Source organism: Gymnoscopelus braueri, assembly GCF_963280865.1.
Source record: "Gymnoscopelus braueri genome assembly, chromosome: 23".
NCBI lineage: Eukaryota > Metazoa > Chordata > Actinopteri > Myctophiformes > Myctophidae > Gymnoscopelus > Gymnoscopelus braueri.
The window spans coordinates 39,448,823-39,474,120 of record NC_137625.1 but is presented as its reverse complement, the minus strand read 5'-3'; the positions used below and the strand labels follow the sequence as shown (position 1 = coordinate 39,474,120).

Below are 25,298 nucleotides of genomic sequence, written 5' to 3'. Positions count from 1 at the left end.
GCGGCGGGGGGGGGGCTTGTCTGCTTATTAACTGAGAAGTTTGCTGTCTGCCTGCAGGCAAATAAGCACCAAGAGTATGAGCAGAAACTATTACATGAAATGAACCCGGCATACCTACAGATGTCGGCCACAGGAGGGGACAAACCAAAGGGCAAATCCAACTCTTTACAAAGGTACTGTCTATTGTTTATTCTGATCTTATAGAATTATATATTTATAATATTGTATGTATAATGGCTTACCCTTGACTTTTTCCTTTGAACACGGCATTTGTTATAAAGTGGAGAGTGAAACCTATGATCTGAATAGTCATTATTATACATGCTCTATTTAGGTTAACTTCTAGCTGCTGAAATAATAGTGAAATTAAACTGCTCCTCATTTTGCTGGGGACCCCCTGGATGATGGATCCCTCTCAACTTAGTTGAGAATCACACTGCTGTAGTTGGACCATGACCTTGTGTGGCTTGCAGTCCTGTTAAGCCAGCCGCATCTTTAGAAACACTGATTTAATGGTCTAGAGAAGGATGGTACAGATGATATTCATAGCAGTATTAATTTTGACAGCACATTTTTATTTAGTTTTAGTCGTAGTCATTTTAGTTTTTGTAGTATTTCTTTTGTCATCTGAAATGTTTTGGTTGTAGTCTAGTTTTAGTTGACAAAATATCAAAAGACTTAAGACCACTAAATCCACAGTTGATTTAGGCATGAAAATGAATTTTGGCGGGCCGTGATGCTGTCGTAATGCCTGATTTATACTTAGCTGCGTGCTGAAAATAGCCGATCTACAAGCTCACAACGTATCGCAGTGTGACACCTTGTGAGCTTGTAGCTCGCCTATTTTCAGAGCACGACACCTTCTCCACTAGTCCCAGTTTTTATTTAGTTTTCGTCAGTGAAAAACAGTAGTCGACAAAAATTCTTTGTCATAGATTTAGTCTACGAAATTAACACTGATTCATAGGATGGCCATGTCACAGTCGACAGTGGTGGACAAAGTGTTCAACCCCAGTAAAAGTATAGATACTCCTGTTCAAGGCAAGTTAAAGTTGCTCAATTAAATTTGTACTTGAATGAAAGTACTGGAACACTTGCTTTTAAAAATACTTAAATATTCGAAAATTCAGGGATCTGACAGATTAGGGACACACCTGGATTATCTATTTTCAAATTTCCATCCGTAGTCCCCAAAATGACTACGATGTAACCATATATGATTTGCCAACTACCTCGCTCTCTTCTCCCACAGATCCAACAGCACTAACAAAGAGGCGTGGCCGTCGTTACAGCCCCCGGGCAAGACAGCCAATGGGCTGTCATCAGAGCACAGGAAGAGTCCGCCTACGGACGGTAGCTCAGACTCTGATCACATGACGCCTGACGGGCCCGACTCTGAGCTGGGTCCTAGAGTAGCCATGTCCCCCTTCTCCACAAACTGTGACCCTGCCAGGTAACACTGATGATGATGATGATGATAATGATGATGATGATAGGGCAGCATTTATTGATTTTCATACCGAGTTTTCGATTAATTGAATAATCTAGCATTTATTTTGATAATTTGTTTTATTTTTTATATATCACAGAAATAACTGCAAAAAAAATAATAGACTAAATTTATAATCGACTGAATTGATTAGTCTGATTACCCTCTAAGCCTTTTTTATTATTGTAGATTAAATCAATAATTCAATTAAGTGTTGCGACAGAATTAAATGTGAAAATCCTCCTCTTCGTTCCCTTTCAGCCCGAGTGACAAACTGCCAGACATCATCAGTATAGGCAACGGTGAAACCTCACATCATCTGGTAAGAACTCTTTATGAGAAATTGACTCGATTTTCAGTTAGACAGCAACAAAGCCCCCGTCACTCTTTCTTATTCTGAGAATAATCTCCCCCCGATCAATGTTCCTTACTGGAGGCGAAAAATCTAATGTTCTTGGTGAGTTGATTAATTCCTTGAGTGATACCCTGTCTCCTTTTGCCTCCCTCACCCATGGATTAAAGTTATCAGTCCCCACGACTGATTTCAGTCTTTTGGATTCCATAGAGTCCAACTTGTCTGTCTCTGGGCTAACTCTTCTTGGCTTTCTCTAGTAGTCTAAACTGGGTGATTTATACTTGGTGGCGCACCGCTGTCACACATTGAAAATGGCAGATCTAAAAGCTCCGAACGTGTCACACTCTGACATGTTGTGAGCTTGTAGATCTGCTATTTATTTGGTTCGCGACACTGCACGCAATCAAGTTGGAAATGAGGCATAACCTTCAGCCTAAACGATTTGAATTGGTCAAACTAGCAATCGAATACATGTACAGAGGCATCTTCCATAAAAAAGATTAAGGCTTCAGTCTGTTTTTTGTATATGTAGAACAGCAGGAACATCAAAAATCACAGTTTTGGGACTTAGTCATGTTAAGTTAGTTCTAGATTTCTTTTGTTGTATTTTTGTTGATTTAATCCCTGCTCTCCTCTCTCCTCCAGCTCCTGGGCAGTGACTCTCCATCACCCCCTCCTGGCCTCACCAAGCCCACCTTGGTGGTGCCCATCAGTGTAGCAGGCCTTACAGCTCGCTCCCCCTTCGAAGGGGCGGCTGCTGAGTCCCAATCGCTGTTCTCAGACAACAGCAGCTTCAGGCACCCCAACCCCATTCCCAGTGGCCTGGCCGGCTTCCCCGGCTGCTCCCCACAGAACAACTCCTCCGACTGGCCCACCACTCCAGAACCACAGAGCCTCTTCACCTCAGGTGAGTTCCCTTAGAACAGTGGCTCTTTGATGAATATTGATGAATTCCAAATATTATCAAAGTATTTTGCAGCTCCCATGGACTTGTGTCACAGTACCCTAGGGTGCCATGGCACCCACTTTGAGAAATGTTGCTTTAGAAGACACACCAATTAGTTTATTTTTTGTTTTTTATGATACAAATTTGCATATCGTCAATTTGCTAAACTAATGGCCTGTCATTTTTTAAACGTTTTTCAGGAAAAATAAAAAACTGATCCAAAACAAAACTATATGACATTTCTTTAAAAAAAATAAAAATTATGACTATTAAAATAAAATCAGGCCTAAATCAGTAAATAAGTCACAAAACCAAGTGCCTATTTTGGCCTAAGTCACACTTTTTTGGCCTAGGGAGTTAGGCCATTATACTAAAAGGGGAGCGAACAGCATGATCCTTTTCAAGTAGGAGATGGGCGATTTTACCAGAGGTGTCCAGAGCTGACTTAGGCAAAAATATAAATTTCCTCAAAAAATGACTTAGGCCATTAGTTTAGCAAGGTGACGATATTATTATATTTGATCACCTGATTTGATTACCTAATTAGTTAGGCAATTAAGTTTCCAGCTTCACCCAGCTGATGGCTGCTCAGATTGTCATGATGAAATGGTTTAATATACCTTCTGAATCCAGCGTGAATTTTGTTGACTAAAACTATGATGAATGTTTGTCGACAAACCTTTTTCACTGGTGAAAACTAAGCTATGATGAGAGAAACTAAACGGAGACTAAATATCTTGTCAATTTCGTCAACAAATAAAAACTAGACAAAAATGTTAGGGAGGGAGTAGAACTAAGACCATTTTATGCTTGACTACATGTGGATGTCACATGTATGATGGCACACAGCAAAGTATAAATCAGGCATTACGACGTCATCAAGGCCCGCCGGGAAAAAAAATCGTCTACTAAATCAACTGTAGATTTAGTTGACTAAGATCTTATAACATTTAGTCAACTAAAAAGAAAACAATTCAGATAACTAAAATAAATGGAATTTTAGTCAAAAGATTATGACTAGAACTAAATCAAAATGTGCTGTCAAAATGAACACTGGCTGAATCTCCGTTCTCTCCCCGTCTCCCAGACTCCATCCCGGTGTCGTCGTCCACAGACTGGCAGGCGGCGTTCGGCTTTGGCTCGTCCACGCAGCAGCAAGCGCAGGACGACGACCTGGGCTTCGACCCGTTCGACATCACCCGCAAGGCGCTGGCCGACCTCATCGAGAAGGAGCTCTCCGTGCAGGACCCCTTCCCCTCCTCTCCCTTCGTGCCCAGCTACCACCACCTCAACAACAGCCACCCCCCTCCGCCCTCGCTACCCGCCAAAGGTTCGCTCGGACCCCCCGCGGGCCTCCTGCCCCCGAACCCCTTCCCCCCGCACCCCCATCAACATCACCACCACCACTTCTCCCAGCATCCTCAACAACAACACCCCCTCCACCACCGCTCCACCGTCTACACTTCCTTCGGCTTCCCGGGGCACCCTTCATCCTCTTCCTCCGCCAACTCTTCCTCCTCCGCCACACGTCTGCCGCCCTGGATGGGGGACAGCGGCATGGCCTCCACGCGCAGCAGTAACTTTTTGCATTTGAACCACACACAACCGCACAGCAGCTTCATGGACTTCAGTCTGCTGCCGGGCCATCACAGTACTGGGTTAGGAGGCGTTCACATCACAGGTAAGAGTGCACCATGGAACCCAGGTATTCAGTCCTCTCTATGGCTGGTTTAACTACTTAAACCCCATTCCTTGGCCGGGGGATTATATAAAAGGATGGGACAGAAGGGTCACGTTACTTAGTTCAGCAATTCCAGCTGGCCGATTGGTCAGTGTTCTGTCAGGCACTGGGAGGCAAACTAAAGTTGGAAAATTCACGAAAAATCCATTGAGCTGGCAGAAGAATAAACACTAGCTTTTAATAATTGCCACCTGTATTAAATAATCCGGCGGTAGTTTGCCTGTCTGACGCATGCTATGGCGTAGAACGTCTGTCCTATCCTTATATAATCCTTGGACCAGAGTCTCCCTATACTAGGCAGGCACCCGCCGTTTTTCCCTCTACAACAACAAATCTCTTTATCCCCAGAATAGGGACACTAGGGTCTGTGTTCTTAAAAGATAACCACCTCTAAATCGACATTCTATATTTCCCAGTCCACCTCTAAAGCGACATTCTATATTTCCCAGTCCATTTATTTTTCTTTATACTGCAGGTGCACACTTGACTTACTTTCACACGTGAATGGAATACATGTAAGCGATTCTCAAGCCAGTTGTCCTCAAAAGCCTGCCTCAACGTTGTGAATGGCTGAGACACATGTAGAGCGTGCTTGTTTGGATTCACGTGATAACCTGTTCAGTCCACCATGGCTTGCCAACAAGGACGGCGCTTGCTGACCTCCATGATGCGTGGAGGAGCCCGGATCGAACCGGGAACCTTACGACTGCTCTACCCCCTGAGGCTCTGTTGTCCTGTCTAAAATGGCATTTAATAATCAGACTAAAATTTTAATACTCAACCTGTCTTAACTTTGATCATGCCTACTCTGATTATGGCCTTATTCTGCTTAGCCACTTACTGGAATCTAATCCCTATATACTGAGTTGAATGGGTTCCCTCAGGGCTCTGTACTAGGTTCGCTAGTATTTGCAGAAAATAGCCGATCGACAAGCTCACAACACGTCACGTTGTGAGCTCTACCTTCACCGATATGTTCGCCCCCAGCAATGGGGATGGTAGTGCTCATGTGGTTAAGACAAAGATCCTTAATTTACCAACATATCCAATCCCACGCCTCGCCACTAGTAGGAAAAAATTCCACTGGAATGAAGGGACTCATACTCGTACTTTGTGTGTGTGTGTGTGTGTGTGTGTGTGTGTTGAAGCATCTCTCATTGTCTTTGGTAGTTTCTTATTCAGACTAATGTCTCAATACTGACTATAATCTTAATATCATAATTGCAGGGCATATACACTTCTCAGTTTCCTGAGAAGTTGTGGACATCTCTGGTTTGTTAGAATTAACATTCAAGTGCAAAAAGGGTTATGGGGAGAAAAAAAAACATGACATCATTCTTTCGATTGCATTGTGGGTAAGCACGGAGCTCACTTGACCAACCACTGGGTGGCAGCATTTCATCTAGCATCCTAGCTGAAACAAACCATGGTGAAGAGGAGATGGCCTTTTACATCAGCACCTCAACTTTGATATGTCATGCAGGGTTTCCTGCAGGAAAAACGTAGTCTAGGTGATGGTGGAGGGTGGTGCTGCGTGTGTGTGCGCACACTGGGGCTGTGCCAGTATGGACACAGTTCATAGCATTCAATATTTATGCCAGATATCTCAATAGTGATACAATACACAGTGTGACTATGGATTCACACTGGTTATTTTATATTTTAAGTGTAGCAACACTGAAAACTAAATATTCTTCAATGTTTACCGATAGTTCAGTCCACACTCTCCTGTGAGGGTATAGGTAGTGTGATGGGATGGTGTCACATCACATATATGATAGAAAACACAACTACATTATGCCATTGTAGTCTATGTTTCTGACGTTTAGTCTCGCTGCTGCTGAGTGCTGACCAGTATACCAGTAGTCTCTGTGGTGCGCTTAGAACTAACAGTATATTTTAAGTTCCTATTTATTGGTATCACTATGAAAACTAATTTTTAGATTTTAAGAGTAAAAAATTATTATATATATATATATATATATATATATATATATATATATATATATATATATATATATGAATGTTGTATAAGATCGGATTGTTTTGCCACTTAACACATTGGGTGCCAGCATTTTATAATAACGGATTACGTTCGGTGCCAGAAATCTCACCGTTGAGCTGCGCAGCGCTGTTTAAGCTGTAGACTCGAGGACGTGCATTCCATGTGAAAAAAAGCATGCCTCCATTTTACTCACGCGAGTAACAATGGCGGCGCGATCGTGCATACAAAATGAGTCGTTTTCCCCAACGTAAAAAGTTTCGGAGTTATACAGGTTTTAGAGAAGGAGATAGAACGGAAGCGGATGGGAGCCATGTTTTTTGACACGGTGATCCATCTAGCCTATCCTTCTCAGAATCACCACGGGTGATTCCAGAGCTGCTCCAGCCCGTGTGGAAAAAACGAAAAAAACAAAGACACCAAACACGGTTCAGACCGTGTTCGGTACCAAAGCGCTACTCTGTGAAAACACGGTTCAGACCGTGTTTGGCACCCGATGTGTTAATTGGCGGCCCACTTGCAATATCCTCATGGCACACCAGTGGGCCCCAGCCCACAGGTTGAGGACCGCACAGGTCTGGTGGAATTGCTGTAATGTGGCAGGAAAGGTCTGGGAACTCGCTTAAAGGGAGAACAATGTGTTTGGTCCACAGAGTGGGAACGATGGCAATCTGTACCTTCTTTTTATGCCTACACCAGTGACAGCCATGGCCGGAGGCATTATATTGTGATGTGAAACAATCTGGTGTTTTCGATATCAGCGTGATGACATAAGTGTTGTTTTTCAATCACTTACACCCTATTTTATACTAATTATTTTTTATGTTCAAGCTCATAACACATCTTTTCATCACATCTAGCACAAATATGAGCTGATGACGGTACAATTTGGTCATCAAAGATCAAGGTCACCATGAACTTCATACATGTCAACATAGTGATGACTTACATTTCGTCAACACAGAATTCATTCTGCACTACATACTTGCATCATTCTGAACAGACATGGATTTAAACTCAAACTTTGTTGGCAGAGGCATACAACCATTTACTGTAGATCACTGGTTCTCAAAGTGGGGTCTGGGGACCGCCAGGGGTTCAAATGGATCCTTACGGGTTTGTAACTCTGTTACATTAACACAGATTTAACAGTATCATCATCCTTTTATTTAACCAGGTTAAAATACTCATTGAGATTAAAATCTCTTTTCCAAGAGTGACCTGGCCAAGCGGCAGCAATATCAGCCTATACGCTGAGATGGAGAGTATAGATTGCGGTCCCACAGAGTAAAAGAATAATTTACAATGTGGGTCTGTGGCTAAATGCATATCAAACTTGCGGGTCCTTGAAATTAAAAAAAGGTTGAGAACCACTAGACATCTGTCTTTGTGCCTCAATCACAGTCCCAGTTTCAGCTAAATGTAGGGCTTGGGTGAGGCCAGTGCCCGCTGTACTCACAAATTACCTTCCAAATGAGTTCAGGTTAAGACTTCAGAGACCTGCTGGCTGGATCCAAACTGCTCGTAATCTTCACTACCATCCTCCCTTTATTGAGCCCACTGAGTTTGCCCCAAGCATATCGCTGCTGTCAGACCCAAACCTTGCATCTCCATTTTTCAACTTGGTATGTTTTTTTCCCCCCCCGTAATTGAATGCCCTACTTTGTCATACTGCTATTTTAGATTTTTTTTTTTTTTATAAAAGTGAAAGTGTGTATAGACACATTTCAGTATAATGTGTCTGTGTGGGTTTTATAAATATTGAACCAATGAAAAGTATTAACAAGAGCTAGAACAATAACTACATTGGATATTGGATCCACTGGAACACTAGGTTATTTTGTCCATTTCCTGAAAAGTAACGGTTTTGGAGATGCAAGGTTTCTGCCCGACAGCAAAGATATGTTTATAACGTCTGACACTTCTACAGTAAATTTAAGGCGTCTCCATTGAGGAGATGAAATAGTGAAGAAATCTCTTTCAAGCTGCGCGAGCTTTGCTGCAGCACATTGACTAACCTAAAACCCCTTTAGGCAGGTGTGCTAATTTTGGGCGGGAAAAAATAATTCATTTTGTCCAGCCAGACAATGGACCAGGCAGATAGTCCATTCTTTTTGTCTCCGCCAGGCCGAAGGCATGGCGAGAGAGTATGTTTTACCCCCCGTCCGTCCGTGTGTGTGTCCGTCCGTGTGTCCGTCTGTGAACAGCTAATCTCCGACACCGTTGGCCCACTCGCTCCGAAACTGTGCACACACACTCCTTGGATGCCAATTCAGAACCTCTGCCCCAAATTTTTCACATAGCCCTGTTATAGCGCCACCAGGAGACCGATTTGTGCAAAACCCATTTACTCCTACAGATTTTATCCAAACGTCATGCAAATCGGTACACATTATCTCTATAGTCATGTGATCAACACGGATCTGTCCAATTTTCCATATTCCATCCTCATTGGCTAAGGTTGGCTTCCAAAGTTTGCAGGATTGGTCCGTTTTGAACAAAATGCCTCAAATCATGAACGCAGCTTGCGATATCGGAGAAATTTCACACGGACATTCCCACTAGGCCGAGGAAGAAATGGCACCCTTTTCACATTGGCCTGTTATAGCGCCACCAGCAGGTCTAATCTTCGCAAAACACATTTTTGGAACAAAAGCCTCAAATCATGAATGCAGTGTCTGATTGCCGTGAAAAGCCTAAGAAGAAATGACACCCCTTTCACATTGGCCTATTATAGCGCCACCAGGAGGCCACAATAACGTACCTGACCTGGCGGAGACCTGTGCTCCGAGGAGCACTTTTTCTATTGGTCTTAACCCATTCAATCCGGTAACGCATCGGTGTCACTTTAGATTTGAGCTACAGTATTCAAATATTTGCACAAATCTTCACGATAAAAAAAAAAAAAGTAGATCTACAAGCTCATAGCATGGCACCGAGTGCTTGTATAGATAGTGCGTGAGCTTGTATAGATCTACTATTTTTGAATAGCCAAAGAAATGTAAAATGACACTGATGCGTTCCCGGATTCAATGGGTTAAAGCAAGTGTTAAAACACTGCTTTGTTCAGCAAGGCCAAATAATGAATGTTAATGATTTTCCGTCTCTGCTGTTACCTATTTTTTTTTCATTATTTTAATGGTTACAAAGGTTGCTGCAGTCATATCTTGCTAACGGTTGGGGCAAATTATTGATCAGCCCCATTATTTCCCCGCGTGGGACCGTTTTATCGATCGCCTTCAGAGTCCCTTTTCACTGGTCAGTTAAGAGCATTTCTTTTATGTAAAGGTAAAAGAAGAAAAATGTTGAGTAAGCACGTCTGCTACAGCATGGTGTTAGAGCAGTGGTTCTCAACTTGTAGGCTTGGGGGCCATGAGATATTATAATCCTCAGGGGGCCCACTTATTATATAACCCAATAGGGTTGGTATCTGGAATCGGAAGGAACCGGATCCAACATTGAGGAACCGGAATCGGTTCGAGCACATTTGGAACCGTTTTCGTAACCGTTTTTTATCACACTGTCAGAGCTGGTATGTGGACTTCATGTCGAATATACAATTACAATATCGGTGGTTCTCAAAACTGTTTAATTTCAAGGACCACCATAACTCTGAGAGTGAACAAATGGTCCCGTAAGGGTCCATTTGGTTCCATTTGTACATTCAAAAGTTACAGAACTGTAAGGGTCCATTTGGAATCCCCTATAGGAATCGTTAAGGAATAGGACCGTTAAGAGGGAATTAGGGATGTTAACAACAATTAATCTATTATCGATTGATTTACTCTATTTAGATTTATCTATTTTCAATTAATTGAAAACTTTCTTTTTTTGGTCAAGTGAAAGTTACAGGTATGGTGTGTGTGATATCAAATGTGAGCTTACCATAATCACAGTAATCCTTAACACATTGAATGCCAATCGCGTAGATCTACGCGAACCGCCGATTCCCATTGAAATTGCCCCAGGTGCACTTTCCGAATTTTTTTGATCCATTTCCGTTTCCGGTTTCCGGTCGGAAACAGAATTATTCGGGTTCCGTTTTTTTCGATCGTATCCGCTTCCTGTCTGGGATCCTGTTTAAAACTCGATTTTCTCGGTTGTTGTTTTTCTCCTCGCTGATCACTGTTTAGCGTTGATCCGCTGTATCTTCAAGATGGCGGCTCGGATTTGGAAACTATTTTCGCTGGCCGTTTCTCACAGATCCGCTGTGTGTTTAGAACCAAATGAACGCGCACTTTTAACTTATTTAGCGAGGTCTGTGGCGACATCAAAAAAACAACAATAAAACGCTGGCACTGGTGAGTACATTATGAGATTAAACTCTGGCATGGAATGTGTTAATCATATTCCATCATATACAAGGGCTTTTAGAGACTCCATAGAGAACTGCAGAGGGCAGGTGTGTGTCTGTGTCCAGTCTGATGTCTGGACAGTCTGTGTCCAGCTGATGCTCGTTGACGCTTGTTAATGTTATATACATCAAGGCAATTATGTTTCTGCTCTCATTTTCTGTTTCGGACAAGAATTTTAGTTTTTTTGGTCCTAAAAAACGGTGCTTATCAATTAATCGATTAATCGATTGATAAGGTTATCAACTATCAATTAATGAATTTATCGATAATTTGCATCCCTAGAGTGAATCGTTAAGGAACCACCCAACGAATTAGCAAAACTCTACGTTGTAATGATAATATAACATTAATATAAAAAAAATACGGTTAAAAACATGTCATGTTTTTTTCCTTTACAGCTTTGAAAGATTAGTTTTCATTGTGATATCAATAAATAGTAACTTGATTTTGGTTCCACTGATCCAAGGTAGAACACATACACTGAAAATGCTCGCAGCCCACCCATCTGACCACTTAACACCGTGTTAAGTGGTCGGATGGGTGGGGTCGTGAACACTTTCCTCGATTTTCAAGTGGGCCCTGATTCAGAAAAGGTTTTTCATTTCAAGGACTCGTAGTTTTGCACCCCTAATTTAGATAAGATTTGTTTCTATCTCTGCGACCGCGATCTATACGGTAAAATCGTTGGTTCCGGGTCCCATTTGGTTCCATTTGTACACTCTCCAAGCTACACACCTAAAAGGATGTCGTTTAGACGTCTGGTGGGCCCTGGGCCCGGCTTTGAGAAACAGTGGTGTTTATAGAGTATTACGTGATGAAAAGTTTCCAGTGTCTGAGTTTATAGAGTATTACGTGATGAAAAGTTTCCAGTGTCTGAGTCTAATCACAGTCATGCACTGTAAATAAAAATGCAGAAGAGCTAGAAGAAGTGCTCTGTTACAAGTAAAAGTCCTGTATTATAAGTTTTACTTGAGTAAAGTATTGGCGTGGAAATATACTTAAAGTAGCAAAAGTCTTAGTCATTATGCTGAAGGTGCATTTCAGAATCATATATCATGTTATTGGACTATAATTATCGATCATTACCCACTTAAACCCACATTTATTTTTCCAGGGACCCCCATACAAGATTTGGGTATTTAAAATGTTTAAAAAAATATTCCACATTTTTTAAAGATTTTTAAGATTGCAGATCTACAAGCTAACAAGTAACAACACGCATTGTGAGCTCTTGACGTTCCTATTGGCTTAAAGTGCTTAAAATAATTTTGATGCTATAGTAACTCATTTTGCTGTGTGTGCTCAATGTGGCCTAGTCGCTTCTTTTGGGATTGTTTTTGTAGAACTGGCCACTTGTTCTCTTGCAAAATCTGGCAACACTGATGCTTAGTGCTTTCACAACCGACTCGACAATGGGTTTTGTGCGTGTGTGATGCATTCATGAATGTATAATTGGCAAAAAGCATCACCGCACATTCATGTAACGTTGAGCATATGTGAGTGGAATAATCAGAAATGGTTTATTGGCCAAGTACGTGCTGGCATACAAGGAAATGAACCCTCTTTTAATTTGCAAGCCATTATTTGTTAATCATAGAAATGGGCAATGAAGCAGCTATAAATGTTGAGTGTCCATTCATCAATGTATCATTAAAGATGTCACAAGTCTTTTATTAATGTTTTATGTAAAACCCTTATAAAGATAGACTGACTCTTGGTTAAGCTCTTTGCAAAGGAAAACATTATTGCCTTTTTAGTGAGGATGAATTATAATATTTCATTATGGTTATTATTTATCATTGTTTTAGGTGATGACAAAAGTTTCCCCTAACACAGTATGAATGGAATTAAGAAAATAAAATGGGAGCATGCACAATCACAACAGGAATACACAGACAAATTTAACCATTAAATACAAAGCTATAGCCACTTAAAGATAGCCTCCCTATTCTGGAGGGAATGTTCGGCCAAAAAATAGGCAATCCATAAGTTCATGACATGTTGCGCTGCGTTGTGAATCGCCTATTTTCAACGATATTTGGCGTAGAGGGAAAATAAATAAGGGAGCCTAGTATAGAACACTGGGGGACTCCAGGCAATGCATTATATAGGGTTAAAAGATGACACAGTTTTCCTTGCCTGAGATCTCTCTGGCAGGCTGGGGGGAGAGTGGCGAGAACCCTTACGAGTCGATGATGTCATATCCTTGTCCTCTGGCAAGACCAGACATCGACCTAAAGCTCTCCAGGGGAACATGACGGCACGCGGGCACTCGGCCTGGTCAGAAATCGCTCCCCAGGCTGTATAATCGACCTCAAAGTAATACGTCCCGCAAGGGCGGCAAAAAACATACAGATCCTCCGCCTTCACCCTCTTTGTCCAGGAGATGTGTGTATGGCTGTCAGTTGCTGATCATTCTCCTCTGGTTAGCGGCCCGCAGACGCAGCACTATTCCCACTGGCCATTTATTTTCCCCTGCCCCAATAGCCTCACTTTTTTTGGGGGGGGGGGGGGGATTAATAACACAGGCTAGGATCTGTGCCAGTACCGCTTCCGTTTTTAGATTTTATTTTTTTCTCTCTACCTCAGCAGCAAGTCTCTGACGGATGCTAATTTAATTTTGCACCGGTCCAGCACCCTCTTCATCTTTATTCAACCTCTTGCGACCTCTAGCACGGCAGGCCGTGCTGGCAGGCCTGTTTTCTCCACGCCTACTCCTGCTGTCCTGCCAGAGAGACAGAGCCCAGATAGATGAACACCAAATGGAAAATGATGTATTTTGTCAGATTGTCGCGTCGAGTCAGCTGTACGGGGCCCACTGTGGTCGGCTGTATTATTGATGAGACTGGACAAGACTGAGATCGCCATGCAGAAATGGGCTAGACAAATTCATGCACTGCAACACACATCGCTGTCTGAGATCGCAGCCTGCATGTTGTTCGGTCATTCTGCCCTGTGTCCGAGAACTGCGGTCTCCCTCATTAACAATTTTACGCAAATCAACCACGCAGTGTCCACGCATAAGTTGTGGATTTTAAATGGGAGGCAATTAAACAAGATGAGGCTACATTGGCAGACGACCTTTCCCTAATGGCTCCATCATAAAAGACGTCCGGCCCATTTAATTTTTAAATGATTCCGCCTACTAGAGGAGTGTCATTCTATAACTTTGCTCAAATTGATTTTGAAGCCAGTGTTCTTGTTATGAATTAAACATGTAGGCACTTGTTTATCTGCAAATGGAAACACAGGTGACGATGTTAATGTCAGCCGTGCTCCTCGTCTCAGCTTGCCCATTAAAATAAAAAGAAGGGTCTTGGCAAAGCTTGGCTGAAAATCACAGGGGAATCATGAGGACTTGTTGAACACTTATGTCTCTTTCTTGGGGTTATTTGTCATCTTTTTAATACATTAGCTTGATCAAATGAATGGGCTCTTGGGATTTAATATTGTTAAATGTCATACTTCACCTACTAAAACATATAGGATTCACCTATAATGACATGCCCAAAATAGGGATGCCAGGTTTAAAGGGTTTATATTCGAATTTTTAGGGGATAGAATTTGCCTGTATTGGGTTAATGAGAGTGCACAAAGTAAAAGTAAAAACTAAATGACTTTAGGTGTAACTAATGTACTATATTGCACTGTATATATTGCAGTAATTATGTGTGGCTGTAACACAATCCCAAGGCACACATGGTCTTGTCTCATGGAACACTGTTTGGGGACCACTGGACTAATGAATTAGTCGACAAACTCATCCCGTCAGTTAGTATTTATGACGCGAAGGGCCATGGAAACCGGAAATGCTGTCGTTCCCTTGCAAGGCCCAGTGTCTGCATTCCCTCATTACCGTAGCACAACCTTACCTCTGACGTCCTTCCAAGAAAACAAGTCATTTCACCAATTACCACATGTTTAGATTGTGTTCAGCACCACTTTCTAGCTTGGATACATTTTCAACATGCACTGCCACTGTTGAAAGAGCAGTGTTTCTCAACCAGTGGGTTGAGACCCAGAAGTAGGTCTTGGGATGTTTTTGACAGGTTTCTGAAGGGAGAACAACAGCATTTCAAATAGAAGAAGTCTCACACGAAAGCAGCACCCGATAAATCTGCATGGTTGGTCTGTCCCGAGAGGCTTATTCATTATTATATCTATGATGTAAATGCATTTCTGCGTTGTATTAGCCTGCATGATGCTAGGGAAGTGGGGAAAAAAGGGCCACTAGCCGCATTCAAACCCATAACTTTGCGACTAGATCTTCTATGCCTCTATGTTAAATGAGCAAGTTATGGCGAACTGTGTGAAAACGGTTTCTCGTGCGTCGCCGCAAGCATCAATTTTGCAATTTTCCATTTCTGTACCCTGTCAGCCGACTTCAGTGTCAGTGCTCAGGACAATCGAGCCTTTTAATCTCTGTGACAGACGATGTTATGCTGTAGTCGGAGCGCAGAGACATGACACGACACTACAAAGGCGGTTGACGAGGCACATGTGCATTCGGAAAGAGGATTGCTCCAGCTAACGGTCTCGGCGTGCGGCAGACGGGTACAGCGGGTGTTATTAAAGGTCTGGTGGGCATGTGTTTATGGACGTGCAGGGCGGCTGTGTTCTGCCTGCCTGTCGCAGAGGGTACAATTACCTTCACGGCTGTCCCGGTGCGTTGTCTGCTCGACTCCATTCTGAGGTGTCTCAGGAGGGTACCTGTCGGCGGAAGCTAAAGCCCCATGTTCTTTTTTTTCTTTCTTTCTTTCTAGCTCATTCTCTCTATATACTGTATACACACACACACACACACACACACACACACACACACACACACACACACACACACACACACACACACACACACACACACACACACACACACACACACACACACACACACACACACACACACACACACACACACACACACACACACACACACACACGTGAATACGCTCATGGATGGATGAAAATGATACACACACAGTATATTTATTTATTTCTCAATCATTGGGGCCAGGTGGAGAAGGCTGCCAGTTGGTCTAAAGGGATCAGTTTGGTCCTGGAGGGCGTTAAGAAGCTAGGCCATTGCATCACTTGTAAAACCCAGAACCCACTCCCTATCCACTCGATATTCTCCTTCTTCCTTCTCCCCTTCCTTCCTTCCTACCTACCTACCTACCTACCTACGTACCTACCTACCTACCTACCTAGCTTCTGTTCGTCCGCCCTTCCTTCCTCCCTCCTTATCTTCCCTTCTGCAAAATAAACCCCAGAGCTTTGATCACACCCACGCATTCTCATACAGACACTTCCTAAAATGGTTTGGAAGAAGTCCATCTCACTCTTGTTTATTTTGGAGCGTCTCCACAAAATGAAGTGGTGCATTATTTAAAAGGCTGTGGCCCCTCCCGCAGGCAGTGGCGTGCTCCAGCACCACGGCGACCTTTCTAATCGGGACCTCCATATCCCTCCGTTCCAATCACCAGCAAACATGGAGGTCAGAGGTTTTCTCATGTTGGAAGAGCTGCCATTTGTTTGTTGTTCTTTGATTCTCGACTGTTCGAGAGGAAGGAATTGGATTGGATGTTTATTGGATTGGATCAGTGTTTTTCCAAGTGGGGTCCGCATATCAATTTAACCACTTTAACCCTACTTTATTACTTGGGCTATTTGAAAATTGCTGATCTACAAGCTCACAATGCATCGTTACACGACTCGTGGGCTTGTTGTAGATTGGCTATTTTTTTGAATCTTGAATTGTGAAAGGTTTTAAATAATTTGTAGACATTTTAACAACACAAATATCTCGTATGGGGGTCCGTAGCACAAAACCTTTTCAGATGGGCGTCTGCGCCCATATACATATCACTGGATTTTATGTTTGAACTTGGTCGAGTGTTTATTCTGGCTGTTGTACATGGGAGTCTTTGACAGTGGAAAGCTCAGGGTTTATCCCAACAAATGAGGCTGGTTCTGTGTGGTGGCATTCTAATGCTTGAAGGTGCTGTAAGTGATATACCGTAAATATTTTAGATTAAAAAAAAAAAAATGCTCTATGTTCTGTTAGCAGTCACTGCTGTAGTGTGCTGTAGAGTGTTTGTTCAGCTCTTTGATAAACGGAAAATACATTCTCGGGTCGGGATATCAATTTCATCCAATCGGGAGAGAGAAAATGATAAAAATTGGAAGAGATGAAACTAAATAAAAGAATGAGCAGACATCATCGGAACTGGAACACTATACATTTTAAGCTGATTAATAGAGTATCTCTCCTGATTGGATGACATTGACTACCCACCTGAAAATGATATATCTTTTTTTATGTTTACTAAAGAGCTCCAGAGATGTTTACTAAAGAGCTCTAGAGATGGAGCAACCCCTCTAGCAATGGCTACACTCAGAATATAATATCACAGCACCTTTTCATTTATGCTCCGTTCGCCTGTCACAACCGCCTAATCGCAATTATTTGAGATGATCACAATTATTACATTTTTGCATAATCGTCAGCATTTCCATGTTGAATAATGACTAACATATATTTTCAAACATTTAAAAATAAATGGAGGAAAAAGCCGATCAATATATGACTCGTTTTGAGCTTGTAGATCGATAAATCCACATTTTTTATAAAGTTATAAAATGTAAGTTATTTGTCATTTCTCCTCTGTGCACGTTTTGTTTGCGAAGCCTAAAAGCTACACAGAAATGTAATTTTTATTCATATTCCAGTGTTCAACGACAGACGCAATCTTAACCGCAATTATTTGAGCGACAATTAATCGTCAAGTAAAATTTCATAATCGTGACAGCCCTGGTTGTATGATGGGGTTGCGCGCCGCAAATAGCCGCCAGGGCTAGTGTCACGTCGCGAGCTCATCGGCCGGCTTTTTGCGCCACGCGACCAAGGATAAATGGGGCTTATACGCGTGGTTGTCTGTCTCCTGTGCAGAGAACTCCATAGAGAGCATAAACATGAAAGAGTGGCAGGACGGCCTCCGAGCGCTCTTACCCAACATCAACATTAACTTCGGGGGGCTGCCTCACTCCTCGTCTCCCTCCTCCTCCTCCTCCTCCTCATCCACGTCCAGCGCCCACCACCACACGGGGGCAGCGCTGGGCCCCAGGGCCATCTCCCACAGCCTCAGCTGGGATGGCACGGCCAGCTGGATGGACCCAGCAATCATTACAGGTAGGGCCTTAACACGTGTCGGACGATGCTAGTTTCCACAATGTTAAACGAATACTTAACCCCCCTCCCCAAAAAAGAAAATCTATCTATTGGTCACCCCATGAAGCCTTGAATGCACATTGGAGATTTTTTTCTGAGCCAGTAATTCAATATTTGCTGACGTTGCTCTGGTAGGAGACCAAAGCAAAATTATATAAAATAATAATGTAAACTCCAAAACCACTCTCGCAGTGTAATCACTGAGAGGCCAACTGATGATCCAGGTTCACAGAGAATGTTTTAAAGATACTGTAGTTTTGCTCCTGTTAAGATTGGTCTCCTATTAACTTAAATTAGTCAAATATTGGATTATTGGATCAGGAATGCAACAAAAACAAAAAATAAATCTCCATAATTATTCAAGGCTTCATCGGGTGAGTAATTTGATAGAAAATAAGTCATTTTTTGGGAAAAGTATTCCTTTAACATTTTGTGTTTGCAGCCAGTAAAAGCAGCGCCGTTTCATAGTGGAGGGAAGGTGCACTTGCATGGCTGGGATGAACAGATGGACCAAGATAGAAGGAAATGAGATAAAAAGAAAACGAGTGTTCCCAAATTGTTGCTTTCACGGTACTTAAAGTAGCATTTTTGAAGTGCAAATATCGTCAGTGATTGGTTAGTTATTCCAAAATATTATATGGTGCTGTTCTAATTGCACATAGACGAACCTAACGGTCAGTAACTCAGAGTGTACAAATGGAACCAAATGGATTTGTACACTTTATTTTTTATCATATAGACAGCGATAGTGCAGTGATTCTCAAACCTTTTCATTTCAAGGACCCCCAGTTTTATATGCATTAGGCTAAGGACCCCCATTTGATATAATTGTCTAAGTTGTGACCAAACAGTGCGTGGCAGGATGTTCTGACATGTGTGGAAACTAGCAGTTTGCGCAATATTCCTCTTTAATTTAACAATGGATTTGGTTCCTGACTCCATGGTCCATGCACAGTTTTATTATAAAACCAATTATAAAAATAAGTCTAATTATAAAACCAGTAGAAAAAAAATTCTTTATGAAAACTAGCGGTTTGTTTTCATAAGGTGGGTTAGTTTTCATCGTGATTCAAGTCAATTCTAACATTCCGTGGATTTACATGTAGGCGTCACATTCCTCATTTTTAGGATAGTATGATGCATGCTATATGCAGGTAGATGTTGCTTGCTGAAACTAAGATGTAACTCAGCTAATTTGGTGTTAAATTTGTAAAATGTAATTGGGAGGCTGTGTGTGTGTACTGTTTGGCATGGCTGCTCTTTGCAGTCTAGCAAGGCATCCAAATTGACCTTTTTTCTTTTTTAAAGCCATTGTTTGTCTCAAAGGGCTTCTCCCATGGGGCATGCAGCAAGGTTAGACTGTAACCGAGGCAAATTGTGAACATAACGTCCATGTGCATGGGGGGGGGGGGGGGGTTGAGGTGTGCGACTGTGTAATAAGTGAGAAATATAGGTCACTATGGTGTGGCCCTCAGAGGCCAAAGGTCAAGGTTCAGGGTGCAACACAAACTAATCGATTATTAGAAGAAAAAAATGCAGGCCAATGCCATGCTTGTGGCTATAGTAAACTAGAATGGAGATTTGGGAGATTTGCATCTTGCTGAAGATTGAGCCACTTATAGCCTGGCTCCAGCCCCTGAATCGTCAGCCTCACAGTTAGGGTCTGGTGACGCTGTCGAACGCGGGGGTTTAGAAAATCGGTTGAAAATCGAGCCGGCCCGATGGGGATGATCCTGTATGAACCAATTGCCAAAGAGTCCCACTTTGGCCACGCCTCCATCTCAAAAAACGGCTGCACTGAGAGGGCTTTCAGACTGAATAATGGAGTGAAACGAAATTAAAATCATTAGCCCGAGTGTCGGGCTAATGCACCTTATTTTGACACTTTAATGATATTTAGACAGTTACTTTACAGGCTCCATTGACACCCAAACTCATTTACTAAATCTCTTATTTAATCACATACTTGTAAAAGGTGTGGAGTATACATTTGTGAAATAGTACAGTGGGGGGGGGGGCTTGATAAACTGAATGAATAAAAATTCCAAACCAAGATTCATATTCTGGGGATGTCATAATAGGCAAACATGTGGTGAAAATAACAGACTCATGACATATTGCAAAATGCGATGCGTTGTGAGTTGGTAGATCAGCTATTTTCCGTGAAAAGGGCCTATTGCAGACCCCTGGCGGACCCCGGTCAAATAAGTATATTTTGGGATTACGTAGTTAGATAACCTGTATAACTGCACATTCCATCAATATGTGTGTATATATATATATATATATATGGGCAATCAATCATTTTACCAATGGTTCACTTACTGTACATGTTGCATCTAATGTGCATAACTGTGCATTATATTTTCTTGCAGACTTAAAATAAACGTAGCTGAAATAATGTTTCGTACAAGCTCCCGTCATTTTAGTTTTCAGGAAAGGGAAGACGGAGTAGACATGGACAGAAAGAACAAGGAAAACGGGTCAGATATTCCATTCCCCTCAGGGGTCGCCACAGCGGAACCTTATTTTTTTCATATTCCTGATATTAGTAGCGTAAGACATGTATACATACCTGTACATGCATACAGTACGACAGTACATAGGGTGCATCGTCAGAAGAGATGGCAATGGTAGGAGGGAGTTAAAATAGCAATGTATATAGTAACAGATGGATGAGATTCAGCAATAGAATAGCAACAGATATAGAACATAGACTTTTGTGCATATAGTCTCACGTGCAGGTGAGACATCAATTAAGAGCATATATCAGACAGCATATATCAGACATGTCAGTGTCAAGATATACTAAGGTGTCAGTTTGGGTGCAGCAGCAGAGGAACTCCCCTGCAGTCTAATACAAACAGAATAGGCCAAATTGGAAAGAAATTGGGCCTATCCACAGCCTTGAGCTCAGGGTCAGAGCATTATGAATGACAAGGAGGGAAGCTCTGGTTCAGATCGATGGCGCATCCTGTGCCATAGTCCAGAAAGAAACCAGCGCCTTTCCGAAACCTGAGCCAGGATGACGTTCTCTAACAACCGCCCCCCTCCCTCCCCCTTTTCTAATCACACTGTCGTAGGCTCCGTTCCAGTGAGGCCGTTGCAGGGTTTCCCTGGCACTGTTCTGTAGTGGTGGGGAGGTGGTGGAGGGCGCCTGGAACCCAGGTTAGCTATCACTTAAACCCTATACTTAGTTGACCGGATTCCCATGGGCTCTGTACCAGGCCCTTCCCTGTTTTCGCTCTACACTAAATGTCTCGAACCCGAAAATAGCTGATCTACAAGCTCACTAATGTGTCATAGCCGAAGGGCAATGACATGGCCTTTGTGTATAGGGCTAAAGTGGGTTAAACAGATCTTTAATGCTATATTAACCCATTTTGCTAGGGACCCCCTGAAACCCCCTCAAGGACTCCCTGGGGGTCCCCAGACCCCACTTTGAGAACCACTGATGTATCTGTCAGGTTGAGGGTGGGGAATCATCTACCTCCCTGCCTCCCTCCGCTGGCCTGGGGCACCAGCCCTCCCAGCGGGGAAGCAATGATGCTCATAAACCCCCCCCCGCCTCCGGGGCAATTAGGCACGGAGCGGCGGAAACCTTCCTTCTCGCCCTATAGTTTGTGTGTTTATGTAATGATGATGGCTTTTAATCTAACCCCTTCTGAGAGACATGGTGCCCTTCCCTCCTCTCAAGCATCTCAGCATCTCTGATGTTGGTTGGAATAAGGAGCCCCCCGATGCAATGCTGCAGCCCCTTGAAGCTTTGCTAAGGCACTGCGTATGGTGTTGTGTTGGTAGTCACAGCAAGTGATGGAAGAAGTACTGTAAACTGTAAACTTTTAGTTTTTGACTTAAAAGTAGCAATGCCACAATGAAGTGCTCATTATGAATGGCCCATTTCACAAATAATGAAAATAAAATAAATAGTTGTCATCATGTAGATCAGCTATTTGTATATCAGCCATTTATCCTACAAATCATTTTAGGAAAGTCAGTCAGTCAGTCATCAGTCAGTCTTGCTTGGTTCTCTTAAGCAATTTCTCTGTACTTGCACATGGCCATTGATCATTAGCATATGCACACCGTGAGGGAGAACTTTTTCTCTTCGCCACAATTTAACATGTTTATTTGCGTTTTGCTGTAAACAACGGACATTCTGAGTTCGGCGATGGGACTGGTACAGCCCCCCAACCTATGGGATGAATGCATTTTTACAGGGTTTCAAGGTTTCGCAAGAGGAGCAAGCAACCAGGTCTATGAAAACAAGCCCAAGTCGCTTATAATAAGCGGACATGGCAATCTGCAGCTGTGTGTCTTTCTGTTCGTTAGGGTCCGCCGCCATGTATATGTATGTATGTATGTACTGACGCGTGTCAGAAAGTACATTATTTGTGTATCCGACGGGTCGCGCATGCGCGCGACGGCCGTGTGTGTGTGTGTGTGTGTGTGTGTGTTCACGAGGATGTACCGTGGTGTGTGTTTGAGGGGTTGCGCGACGTGTGTGTGTGTGTGTGTGTGTGTGTGTGAACTGTTTATGAACAGGTTTTTGTGTGTTCTCAGTGTGTCCACGGCGACGGGACATGTGTGTGTGTGTTGGAAGTGTTGCAGGTATCAAGTATTAAGTCACTTTCCATCCCTGATATGCTGTCTGTGCACAGCACATAACCAAAACTGCACATACTTTGGGTGTTCATATCACCCAACGGGTATGGTCTAGTAAGTATAAAATAAGCAGTTAATGTAGGTTTTCATTTAATAATCTTAATAATAATAGATGACTTGCAAGCAACTAAAGTTCAAATAATTGTAGAGGACAAAAAAATACAATATTTGAGATGTAGAGTCGAAAAATGTAAATACCCAGGTAAATTAAAAGTACCTCATAATTGTATTCGTATAGAGTAAAATGTACGTAGTTTCTTTGCACCACTGGCTGTAGGCATACACCAGGAGGGCATTTAGGCTAAGAATAGTCCAGCTTCCACTGAAACGCAAGGCTGGTATCTATACGATAACACTGCAGCTAAATGGCTTTCCCAATGCTCACCAGCAACCGTAATGTGCTCTATATTTCTCACAGCCATGGTGATTATTGGATACTGAGTACAGAGTCAATGCGAGGTGATTGAGGTCCCACCTCGTCCATCAACATTAGGAACAGTCAGAAAAGCTTTTACTTAAAAAAAAATATATATATCAGTCTGTTGCATGGGTAACGTCAGCTGTATTGCTTCCACGTGACGACGACAAAAAAAGTATTTTTATTTTTGTGTCATAGACCATTGATTACTGAGGTTTTGTGTATATATTTTAAAAAATCTATTTGAAAAACAATTTTATTTAACCACTAAAGCCCTATTCAAAATGTTTCAAAAAATGTAACTTATCAGACATATCAGCTGCCTAATCGCCTATACCGAAGTTGTTAATTAAGTCAAATGATGGCCAATGATATATCGGACTGGCCGATGTGTGAGTCGAGCTGTAAAAAAAATGTGCTCATTCACCCAGGCCTTCGTGCCCAGAAGGAGGAATGGCCTGGATTTCAGAACAGCTGCTCTGCCAGCTCAGGGATTTCCTCTTTATTATGCTATTGAGTTTCACCACTAAAGTGGTGGCTGCAGCCTTTGTAGTGAGAGAGACCTACGGCGGCGCCGAGCCAGCGCCATCCCACCGCGCGGAGGCTGTGGCGTAATGGCGCCCCGATCGATCTCCCTCCGTCTGAGCGACTTTGCTCGATGCCAGTCTCTCTTATCTGGGCCCCAGCCTGGAGCAGTTGATGTATGCGGAGCAGAAGACACTGGTGGTGGTCAGTGATGATCTCAGGAGATGCTCTCTGATCTTGTCAGCTTTGGACCAGGCGGTGGTGAAAAGATCAATCCAGCGATCACAGTATAGCAGGGAAGTGATCTAACCTCGCAGTCACAAAATACACGTCTGCTGGGTAGAGCCCCTCGTGTGGGCCTGTGGAAAAGCGATAGTGGTAACATATGTAAAGCATGTCGCCTCGATCTTGGCTCTTCTCCACGACAAAGGGTGACCAGAATCTTCCCAGAAACGCTCCAGAACCGCTAAAGTTCTTCGATATTTATTTTATTTTATATATACATTTTCCGTTTGCACTATAACCAGAACCACTCCTGAAGGGGGAGGTACGTCATGAAAAACCAAATGAAATATTAGATCTAGACATGCTCACGACTTAAAAAACAGTTTTGAATGTATAAAATAAACCCCTTTAGTCTTTTAGAACTGGACTTGAGGTACAACTCTACTATGACCACTTTTTTTTAAAACACCAAATCTCTCATAAATAGCTGATCTACAAGCTCACAATGTGTCGCATTGCATTGCGAGCTTGTAAATCTGCTATTTTTGGCTTAATATTCCCCCCAGAATATGGACACTGGGGTTCAAGTGGTAAAAAAAGGCAGTGTTGTTGCTATAGTGTGGTTCCAGTGTTGTCACCTCAGTTTGATCAATCCAGAGCAACGACACTTTACTTTGTGTTCATTTGGCAAGGACAGTTCACGTTGATGAACACTCAACATGATTATGAGTCACAGACATGATTATCTGTAAATATGCCAGATTTAGCATAAAGCTAATTTCCATGCGTCAGTTGCAAAACAAAACGAACAACGAGCAAACCATGAAATACAAGCCAAACATTCAATTACATGCAAACAGAAAATGAAAACATGTTAACAATTTAGAGTACAACTAGGGGATGTTATGAACGACAACCTTTGAATGTTGTGAGGGTATGGCTTTTTATGGAAAGGACATTTTGTCAAAAGGTGGACCTTCCATGGGTTCCCACAACTCGGGGTCAGTACTACCCAGTGCTTCATTTGTAAATTATTAGGTGCCGGAGCTCATGAATCCGACTAAAAGTCAAAGTCAGCTCGCACAGACAGACTACTTGAGAGATGCACATCTGCATAACGTTACTGTTAATTTACTGACATCAAACTTGGAAAGGACAGAGAGAGAACACACATTTACCTTTTTTTCCCCCTCTCTTTCTCTCTCTTGGGGTCCAAGATGATTGACATTGACAACTAATTTGACATGCGGGGTAGGTGGGGCAGAGCCTTTGCGGAGTCCTCTGCAACTAACGTAGTTAGCGTAGGAGTCTGATCACCCGGCTCATGGGCGAAAGGGACATTGAGGGGA

General features: G+C 42.6%; 1 protein-coding gene across 2 annotated transcripts in view; it reads left to right on the top strand.

Moving 5' to 3' along the window:
• cnot4b (CCR4-NOT transcription complex, subunit 4b) overlaps window positions 1–25,298 on the top strand; it is a 35,644-nt gene that overhangs the window by 7,481 nt on the left and 2,865 nt on the right. Inside the window, exons 7-12 of one of the 2 annotated variants that reach the window (XM_080421439.1) lie at window positions 58–173; window positions 1,253–1,453; window positions 1,751–1,811; window positions 2,490–2,751; window positions 3,878–4,471; window positions 17,838–18,077. In XM_080421439.1, coding sequence (XP_080277565.1) covers window positions 58–173; window positions 1,253–1,453; window positions 1,751–1,811; window positions 2,490–2,751; window positions 3,878–4,471; window positions 17,838–18,077 — 1,474 coding nt within the window. Of the gene's footprint in view, window positions 1–39; window positions 174–1,252; window positions 1,454–1,750; window positions 1,812–2,489; window positions 2,752–3,877; window positions 4,472–17,837; window positions 18,078–25,298 lie in introns of both variants that reach the window. The other variant, XM_080421440.1, reaches the window with a different exon arrangement.